This window comes from Triticum urartu, chromosome 7, assembly GCF_003073215.2.
Source record: "Triticum urartu cultivar G1812 chromosome 7, Tu2.1, whole genome shotgun sequence".
In the NCBI taxonomy this organism is placed as follows: domain Eukaryota; kingdom Viridiplantae; phylum Streptophyta; class Magnoliopsida; order Poales; family Poaceae; genus Triticum; species Triticum urartu.
This window is the reverse complement of record NC_053028.1, coordinates 432,743,486-432,754,035: the sequence shown is the minus strand read 5'-3', so window position 1 is coordinate 432,754,035 and position 10,550 is coordinate 432,743,486. Positions and strand designations below refer to the sequence as shown.

The following is a 10,550-nucleotide window of genomic DNA, read 5'->3' as shown; positions in this document are numbered from 1 at the left end:
TTTAGCCTCTCTGATCTCGTGGTAGACCTACTCTTATACTATCCATATCATCAATATTAATCAAGCAGGACGTAGGGTTTTACCTCCATCAAGAGGGCCCGAACCTGGGTAAAACATCGTGTCCCCTACCTCCTGTTACCATCCGGCCTAGACGCACAGTTCGGGACCCCCTACCCGAGATCCACCGGTTTTGACACCGACAGGCTATTTTTAATCGGTTTGGATGGCGGTTATGTAATAGGATAGGCAATTAGTTTTCCTATCTTTCTTTTGCCAGCCGGTTGTGGCTTTACTTTTACTCTTCTGCTTTTTGTGAGCATTTTGGTTCTTTTGTTTGAGACTGCAAGACCTCTGTTGAATTTATTTGCTTTTTAATAAATGTGGTCGTATACATCGTTCTGATGTAGAGGCCGGTGATCTCCCCCTTTTCGAAAAAAACCAAGTAGATTGATGTGTTTCTACGTGGTGCACAATATTGCTTTGTGATGTGGGAATGCTACATGAAATTGAGTCTATTGTTTACTCCCTACATATTCACCTTTTAATATATCTAATAGTCTCTTAATCACAAAAAATATGTAATAACAGTGTAATCATTAATATATCCATGACCATGACCAGTTGTCTTCCTGTTGTTGTTGAGAAAAATGGAAATTGCAGGTGCAGACGTTCATGACTTGATGTATTTGAGCCAAGTAGAGTCGATACAAGATTTGGCCACCGTTTGCCGCGCAAGATTAGTCGGAGGAAGCATGCCAATGATCTCTGGCGTGATGGAGCAGAGGGAGGCACCCTCCGGCCACCTGTCGCACCAAAAATAGGTGTGTTGAATATGTCCCTTTCTTCAATCTCTAGAAAATTGCCAGACGATTGCCATGGCCGATTAGTAGCTGCATGCAGTCTATATGGCGGTGGCAGTCTGAGAGCCCTCCTCGTGATTGTGAGATTGAGAATGCCGAGACTGTCGTCGATTTTAGGCCGGCCAATTGCCTTCCAATTGATCAAGCAATGACCCCCAGCAACGGCTTCGACCCCTTTCCATAAGAAGGCTCTTTGAATTTTGCCAATGGCTTTGAAAACCCAAGCCGATGGATCAAGCGACATTGAAGGGGGAAATAGGTATATCTATTAGAACTGTCTGAACAAGAATAGTGCGACCAAACCGTGTGAGAAAGCATGTTCTCCATGCAGCTAATTAGTTGTTTTCAATGCTAGTTTATGTATCGTTAGTGGCGAAGCTTAAGGGTACAGACAATGTCACGCAGAAAAAAATTCTCGTGGCTCTATCTTCGGGAGCCTACCGACTACAGTGTGATGTTTTGGCCCACATTGTCGAAATAGATCTAGTGGTCTGTTGTCTAGCACTTATGCATGTCTTGACAGTGGTGGCGGCAAGTGTGATGTGCATGTGTTGGTGTGATTAACGTTTCTCATATCTTCATTATTTTGTGCTTATCGTGAAAACTTAGGTCTGGCTATTTAGACCCATGATGACAACATTTTGCGGTGTTTAATGTCTGTAATAATTTGATTGTACATATTTTTAGTTGGTGCAAAGGTAGGTGTAACAAGCTTCTGTTTTCTTAGTAAAATATAAAGCTACTTAAGCGTTTTTTAAAGAGCAACATTTCGGAGCTCAGATGTATCTGCACATCTGCACCTGAGTGAACAGTAAATTTTAAAAAATATCAAACAAATTAAAAAAATGGAAAATTCTACACATTAAAGAGATGCTTTCAAATTTTTGGCTGAGATGACATCTGAGGAGCTCGCCCATTCCTAGCAGACTGGCGAGAGTTCCCGTTGAGTACCGGAACTGCAAACTGAAAACTTTTTTTCTCGAAAAGGAGCTTGAAACACCCTGCCTCTGCAAACTGAAAACATAGCATGCATAAATCGCATGTTTCAGCAATGTTGCTACCAAATCCCTACACCCGCCGAAGCTGGTTTCTTCATGCTAGCACACACAAATACACAACATACATACACACCAACCCTTCAAACTGTCCGTCATGCTTACCGAGAAGGTAAGCCAGAGTTTCTCGCGAACAAAAAAGTTCAGATCATGCTACATCGAGTTGCCTTCCTACTGGGTACTGTTCCTGACATGAACAAGATTCCTCAGCTCCTCAAATGCATCCATGGTCTCCGTGTCGAATCCTCCAGCAAACTGAAACACAAAATGAACGGTAATTTAGAGCACGCGCCATAAGGTTTCCCCTGGGAATAGCCCCAAATAGCCAGAGGTTCTCAAGCAACACAGATAGCATGGAGATTAAACATAAACAAAAAAAATCAAGAAGGCAGATGCGATAGTAAGTAATGATAGGTACTAACCTGATGAATTCTGAAGGCAAATCTCACAGCCTGAAGGAGCATGTACTCCAGAGCTAGATCCTTGTTCAGAGGTCCCATGTACTGAAGCTCCATAGCAACTCTTTTCATGTACATATTTGCTAATTTCACAGAAGCAAATTTGATCTGCAGTGGCCAAGGGAAATGGATTACTCCGATGATATGTCCAAACTACATTTGCCGGTACTGGTATGATAGTAATGTGGCACCAAGAGCTCAAAAACCTGCAGAGGGGTGGTCTAGTACAGAAAACTATACAGCATTTACCTTGCTAATGAGATTGTTGTCAAGCATCCAGTCAACTGGAATGTTGAACTCCTTGCACTGCCTCATCATTGCATCCCTCGTCCTCAGAACGTTGTACACACCTCGCTCCGTCCTGGATTAGGAATGCCAACCAAAGTTCAGTACACAATGTGATTCTACAGATCAATTTTTTCTTATACTAGTAAACTTGGCCATACTTTTCAGACACTGTTATCATTTTCTTAAGTGCAATGTCACAGGGAAGGCGTGGATCGTCTTTATAGTTAGAAACTTCCGATTCCAATTTTTTGAGGTCTTGGTAGCCAAAAGCCGCCTCTCGTAAAGTGTCCGACTTCCTCTCGGGCCAATCAAAATGCTTCAGCACTGCTCTCTCATCCACCTTCAAGTAACACAATTAAATGAAAAAAGAGTAGCTTCAGTGACTGCTGCAGCTGAAAAGAATGCTTGCAGAATGGTAATATTAGAATATGCATACCAGGAAACCGAGTTCATCGTCAAGCCACTTCACAAATGCAACAACGTCTTCTATATCTTTGTAAGCTGCATCAGTCACCTCCTTGATCAATGATTTCACAAATTCACCTTGAGTCTCAACATCCGCCTTGATCTGAAAATGGAATGACAAGTCAAAGCACAGAGTCAGTGCAGGAACCAGCTGCTTACTGTTATCTACATTGTATCATGGGTATGGGTTCAATCTGGCTACTCTACTTACAGCCTGCAAATGCGAAGAACGGTTCTCGATTTCACCAATCATACTACTCCGCACATTTGCGGAGTTAGCAGTTTCAGTGATTCCACCCCCAGAAGTATCTTTCTTTGAATCCCTTCTCATAAGTGAATGGTATAGCTCTGCAACTTGTGGTGCCCTCTTCATGACTCCAGTACTTCTTGTGGAAAACTTAGGCGGGGGAGGCGGAGGAGGTGGGCGGGGTGGATTTACAGTCGATCCATTTGATGGACCAGAATGTGGCAGAGACACTGAAGGTCTTGGTGGAGGGTTTGGAATGCGCAGGGTGCGCTTTTCGACATCCAAGCATTGAGACTTGCATATTTCTGGCTTGCCAAGAGCAAATCTTGAACTATCAGATTGACCAAAATCATACTTGTCCACAAGGAGCTCACGCTTCTCCCTGCTTGCCTGATCCTTATTACAGGATACTGCTTCCTCTGTTGCCTCTGGAAGGCAGATAAAGGTATCAGATTGCCTCCTCTTCACAATGTTCAAGTCCTGTGCACATCCCTTTGATCCACCAAGTGAGTGCCTACGTGTGGGGCTTCGCGGTTCTGTGGCTTCAATCCATGCTCTATCAAGAAGAGATTCCTTTTTAGATGTTTGACAGTTTGTATCGTTCTGAGACCATTGCTTGATACGTTCGGCAATGCTGAGCCTTTTATCATCAGAACTGTTCTCACCATTTCTGGTGTTGCCATCACAATGATCATCATTACAAGCCATACCATCATTATAATCAAGATCAGTGATTGCTCTGGCTGTTTGATCCGAGCTACAGAGCTCATGACGTAAACATGAATTGATCCAGCGAAGATAAGCAAGCTCCTCAACCTCAGTCAGCCGACTCATTTGCAGGCCCTCAACTTGCTTGCTCAAGTTTGCATTGGTGTGCCGCAACAATGAGGCCTCTGCTTGAACCTTGGCGACTATCTCGCTCTGTTGAAAATAAGGATGCAGAAAAGATTAGTTGAAGTAGAACTAGTGGTGTGCTAGAAATGGTCAAATTGATGTGATGGTACCTCTGCATTCTTTTCAAGGACAGCCAATTTGGACTCTGCTGAAGAGAGCTTGATTGCAAGACTTCGTTTCTGAAACTGAAGCTCCTTGTTTAAACGACGCAGCTCAACAACTTCAAACTCCAAGTTTCCTGAAGAATATACATTGTCCCCATCCGCACTAGAAGCGCGATTGCCATGCCCATCCAATCTTACAGTTTCTTCATGCTGCTCCACCATAGAAGATAGAACTGATAGCTGTTCAGAAAGGCTTGTTTTCTCAGTTTCTAGTGAAGTTTTAAGCCGTGCAAGCTTGTCAATCTCATTCTTCCTAGAATCAAGCTCCTTCTCAAGTGCCGAAACCCTTGGATTTTCTCTGCATTGCTGCAACTCTGATTGCAAAGCTGATTCTCTTTCCTTGGACTCACGCAGTTGTTCCCTGAGATGGTCCAACTCAAGAAAAAGATCATGAGATGCCGGGGACCTAATACCGTGGCAATCAAAGGCATGGGGATGAACTTGAGCACCAGCAGGCGAGCAAGGAAAATCTCCTATCAGAGATCTCTTAACCCTAGATTGGTATGTAACCTGTTGGTTGCTCTGGTTAACATTCTCCACGCTTGCAAGAGGCGGCTTCTTGCTTGCAATAGCTGATGTCTTCTTGGTTTTCTTGTCGGCTGTGAACCCCTTGACAATTTGGGATCCCCATGATGACCCGAACTTGGGCTTGAGAGGATTTTGGTTACTCTTGGAGTCAACCCTCGATCTGCATGGCTTGGATTGGTTGTCGAACATGATCTCCTCTTTCATCTTTACTCAAGACAAAGATACTCTGAACACCAACCATGCAACGGTGGCAGAATTTTACTACAATGCCACACTGCCTGCAAATAAAAGAGAACGGAAATGTGAGTAATTCACCAGGAAGAAACAAATGTCACCACCACAGTATAAAAATAAACGGTATAACAAACAGGCATTGCTACAGAACTGAAGGACCAGATATAAATGCCCTTCCAACTTTCCCATAAACAAACAAGCACATCAACTCAATATCTGTTCAAATTAGTCCTTTTCGCTAGACTCTAGCCAGGACCATGAGCTCTTATCGGCAAGACTCTAGGCAGGATCATAAAGAGACACTTAACCTTGAGAATGCATGTCTAGTTGCTCCCATGAATGCCTTTTATGCAGTGCGGGCTGGGCTCTGAAGGAAGTAACGTTTACCGCTAGCATAGTAGCATTGGAAACTGAATCTATCTATCCCCCAATCATCCGCAGTAGTATTTACAAGAAGCAAATTGCAAACAGGTATCGTACAGGCCTGACCAATCAAGTTCAGTGGTATGAGGCCGCACATCGAGAAGTACCAGATCCCTAATCCTTGCTGCCCAGAACAACACATTTGCGCCCAAACAGCATGGCAAAATCGAACCTTTAAGCTGAAGAAATCGAGCTTAAATAGTGCAGTAACTATTTACTGTAGTACTACATGCCAGTTGAGATGAGTGATTTTCAGACAAACTCACCTCCCATCCCGCTGCCGGAATGCAGCAGACCGGCGTCCGGCGAAGAAAGAGTGGAGATTGTCAGAACACCTTCCGATGCACCTGAAAACACTGCACAAAAACACGAATCTGAGCTCGAGCGGCAAACAAACCCCCTCCGACATCAGAAGCCCCCACCCAAAACAAACATGCTCCAAGCCCTGAGCTTGAGACCTACCGGCGGCGCCCCAGACAGAGCCGCGACCTTGGCCTCCCCCCCTGGAAACCGAGCTGAGCAGCTACTGATGAACAGAGAAGGGGACGGGAGCAGAACGAGGGGAGGACGAGGAAGAGGAGGTGGAGGGTGGACGCGACAAGGGAGGGAAGGGAGGGCAGGGCAGCTTCGGATGCTCGCCTCGTTCCTGCGTCCCCCTCCCCACGCCCAGGATTTTTCTATGGGGCTCCTCGCCGGATTCCGAGACGAGGTCGCGGAGGGTTCGAGGATTTGCTGGCCGCCTTCTCTCTCCTTGGTCTGGTCTGAGTGAGAGAGGTGGGTTTTGAATTTTGAAATGAGGGCGACGCGAGGCTAGGGCACTAGGGCGAGCGGGTAGCCGTAGCGGCTACTAGGGGACACGTGAGACAGGCCGACGCGCAGACACTGACAGGTGGAGCCCGTCTCGGGCAGTCATCGGCTTTTTCGTCTGACTTTGTTTGTTTGTTTTCTCTGCGTGCCTGCGTGTGCAACGCTGCTGCCCTTCTTCGCTGTCGGAATATAACGTCTTTTGGAGTACTATTAAAGAATAGGAAAAAAACGCAGAAACTACTACAAAGTTAATATAAAATTGGGTCATCTATTTTGGACTGAAGAGAGTACATGTCATGTGAATTTCTACGTGCATTTTTTTTCTTTCGTAATAGGCAGGCGCTCCGCCAATTTTCATTAAGATGGGAGAATACCAGAAGAGTTCAATACAAGCTATATATTTACAAAAGGGATAGTAACACAGTAACAAATCCTTCCGGTCCCAAACAAGTTAGGGTAGATTAGGATTAACACTCATAAGATCTCGAAACCAAGTCATGGTGCTATCACAAATATACACGTATTCTTGTCCATAGTTAGTTCTTTGATGACAAAAGCAAAATCCAGTATCGAAGCTAGATGATCAAGAATGACTTACGCCGCTTGACGGGTTCTCAACATGGAAGGGTTCCACGACAACCTCCATAGGGACCTTCTCGGCTCCAGCCAGTCAAGATGTTGAAACGGTGTCGGACCTCCATCAGTCCAAGCTTGTTCCTGTCTACCCGCGTCGGATCCTCTCGCCATGTGTACGCATACATTGGAGTCTCCCGAGCTGCCATCGGGAGGACACGATGCGACACCCAAGTCCTGAGGATGTGCTCCCCCTTGAGTCTGCGGTCCTTCAAGGGGGCTCTAGCTTCAGTGAGCTCCTAGGTGCTCTTGGATAGGTAGTCGAGGGGAGCGCAAGAACCTAACTTCTTTGGAGGCTCGTTGACAAAGGTTGACAAGTTGTCCCGAGGCCGGAAGCATAGAACCATACCTAGTACCATTCTCGCATAGATTTCGAGAAGGCGACCAAAAAGAATTTTGTCGTAGGCCAGAGTTGCAGGTTGCCACTGCGAGATTGCAGATGGCCTCACCATTCATCCACACTCGCACCCGGAAGAAATAACAGAACAAATTAAAGTAGGGAGCTCTCCTGTGAAAACACTCGTAGAACATAATGAAGTTCGTGGCATGGAAACCTTCATTCGGCATCAGATGGTGGAGCTGGCCGCCGAAGAAAAAGAAGAGTCCGCGCACGAACTTGTGCAGTGGGAATTCGAGCCCCTGGCCAAATAACTCCTGATGGAGCACGTGCTCGGCGGCGGGGCTTCGTCCCTGGGCAATCTGCGCACCATGTTTGTTGGCATCGACTTCTTCGCCATAAGTTGCTCAAGCTCCTCAGAGCAGATAGCCGACAAAAACAATTTCCCGTGGTCTCATTAACCACCTGCTTATTCACTAGTAGGGAAAACCCTAGCAGTAGCGCAGGTATTTTGCCTATCGGTGCACGAGAGGACGCGCTACTGATAAGGCGCTACAGCTATTCCTTAGCTGTAGCGCGTGCTACGCGCGCTGCTGCTAAGACATATAGCAGCAACGTTTCTTCACTCCAGCGCTACTGCTAATATAGCTAGTTGTAACGTGTTAACTCTCCATCGCTACTAGTATTCTTTTTCTTATTTTTATTTTATTTTTAGTGTATTTGTACATCGTTATACAAATTTTGGTACAATACCAATTTATGAGGTTGTTATATCAATATTCCATAACAGCGTGTCAAATGAAGGTGGATTAGGCTTAAGTGGAGGGAACATGTGGCGCATGTCAAAAGTATACTACTAATCCAAACTTGATCTAGTTTGGACTAGTACTTTCGATGTGCACCACATGTTGCCTCCACTTGAATCTAATCCGCCAACACAAGCTATTTAATCATCATCATAGTCATTACCACCAACAATAGCTATTTAATCATCATAGTCATAGTGTAGCACACATCATCATCTTCAAACTCATTCTAGCTAGCTAATCACCACCAACACTAGCTGCGGTAGCTATCTAATCACCACCAACACTAGCTAATAATAATCATAATAGTCATTACCACCAACACTAGCTATTTAATCATCATAACTCATTTCTAGCTAGCTAGTCACTCCTGCTGCTCTCTCTCAGCTAAAATAACATAAAACATGTGTAGCACTCCTGCTTCATCAAGTTGGAGCATGCAGATGAACATGTCTCCTAATCATGGGCTGCACTTCTGATTGCTGCCCCCCTAGTACTTCTCTGCGATCGTTCAGAATTTTGCTCCAGTATTTCACTATTAAGCATTCCTTGCTATTAGAAATCCTGAATGCACTAAAGTGCATTGTAGGAAATCTTGGCCGTAAGCTAACAATTCTCATGCAACCTTTAGTCTCGATCCAATGAGGCACAACATTCATCGGGAGTCCGTGTTGAAGAACATCGTATAATAACATACTTAGCAATGAAGTTTATCTTAAAAAATAATGTATGCAAAAGATGCACTGAGGACAAATAGTAAAAATCTTACCATCTTTCCTAAATAGATGTGACCGTAGTTTAGTACGAACACTATTGATCGCACGTTTTGAGTACTAAGATTTTTAAGTCCAGAAAAATATTTTGTCTTCACAGTATGAAGATCCTCAAGCCATGAAACATAATGAGTTATCTCCTCGCAGTTTAGTTCAGCCTCGGGACAGTAGTAGGTCCTGTCTACCAAGCGCTGGACATGTTTGTTTGAACGGAAATAAGCTGTCAATAGAAATTAGTTGTCAACTATTTTTGAATAAACAATGTCGAAGACATAAATATGGTTGAGAAACTCACATAATTGTATAACTGGAGGCGTCTGCACATCGACCCAGATGTCGATATTACCTTCAATATCATCTTCCGGACAAATATCAAAGGTGATAACCATATCAGGCTCAAATGCATAAGTCTTGCATAGTGCTTGCCAAGTTTTGCATTCAAAATAGGTGTAGGTGTCTACGTTGTATAATTTTGTGTGGAAAGTATAACCATGCTTGGTCTTCAAGTAAACTCTCTTTACCTCCATAGTATTTTTCATAGAACTGAAACATATCTTATCCAAGACAAAAAACTCTTGCATGGCAGGGGATACGCTAGTAGAATAGTAAAAAAATATAAGTTGAAGCAAATGAAGCAGATGTCATGCTTAATTACAAAAAAAAGACTTGTCGTTGTGACTTACTGTATCCCCTTCAAAGTTCTCGTCCAGCTTGATGCTGAAGCGCCTATCATCATCTAGGAAGATTCTGTCGCACAGGTCGCGCTCGTCTTTGCAGTATTCGGAAATACCAAAATCCTTTTCGTTGTCAGACATTTCCTATGTTCATAGTTGAAACATTAATTGAAAATCGATCGAAGGCAACTACCATGATACTCAACACACAAATCTGAGGCACTCGATATTTCCTACATATTCTGGCACAAGTCATGCCAAAATTCATGGAAAAATCCGGCATGACCTTTGCTAAAATAGGACATATCGAGCGCCTGAAATTTGCCGGAACGGAAATGAATCAACACTCCGGCAAAACATAGGCCACTCGGAGGTGTAACCTGCAAACATGACCGGCCACTTGGGCAAGCACATATCCTATTTGAGCAACACAAGATATACATTTCAAAATATCTTATAGGACTCATATTGACATGAGCATTCAATAAGCAAAACCAAATCGTAAAATAAATAAGTATTAAAATTAGCATGCATTCAATAAGCAAAAGTAAATCATCTCATGCGTCTGTACATCGTCGAATATTATCACTAATACATCCCGAATAGTATCATACATATAACATCACTAATACAACTAAAACCCTAGCGCACGACGGGTATCGGCGCGGGCGGTGGACACACACAGAGAAGGAACCATCACAGGATCATAGCTCTAGTGAGATCCCTGGAGAACCTGTCAGGTATTGGAGAACCTGTGCTCCAACGAAAACAAGTAGCGACGGACATGCGCGTCCTCCTCACTGACACGGTGACGCACCACCTCCACGGGGCCCACTACAAAAAAAGACACATCCGTGACATTTTGGGCCGAACGAAATTTTTTTCTGTCATACTTATGACACTT

General features: G+C 44.1%; 1 protein-coding gene across 1 annotated transcript; it reads right to left on the bottom strand.

Annotated features, from left to right (window-relative positions):
- Positions 1 to 1,868: 1,868 nt before the first annotated feature.
- Positions 1,869 to 6,411, bottom strand: LOC125523630 (protein CHUP1, chloroplastic-like). Its single transcript, XM_048688674.1, has 9 exons — positions 6,079 to 6,411; positions 5,883 to 5,972; positions 4,378 to 5,237; positions 3,338 to 4,294; positions 3,098 to 3,229; positions 2,820 to 3,001; positions 2,623 to 2,734; positions 2,338 to 2,481; positions 1,869 to 2,170 (listed from the first exon to the last, which is right to left on the bottom strand). Exons 3-9 carry the CDS (start codon positions 5,161 to 5,163, stop codon positions 2,087 to 2,089), a joined length of 2,397 nt encoding a protein of 798 aa, XP_048544631.1. The 5' UTR covers positions 5,164 to 5,237; positions 5,883 to 5,972; positions 6,079 to 6,411; the 3' UTR covers positions 1,869 to 2,086.
- Positions 6,412 to 10,550: the final 4,139 nt, after the last annotated feature.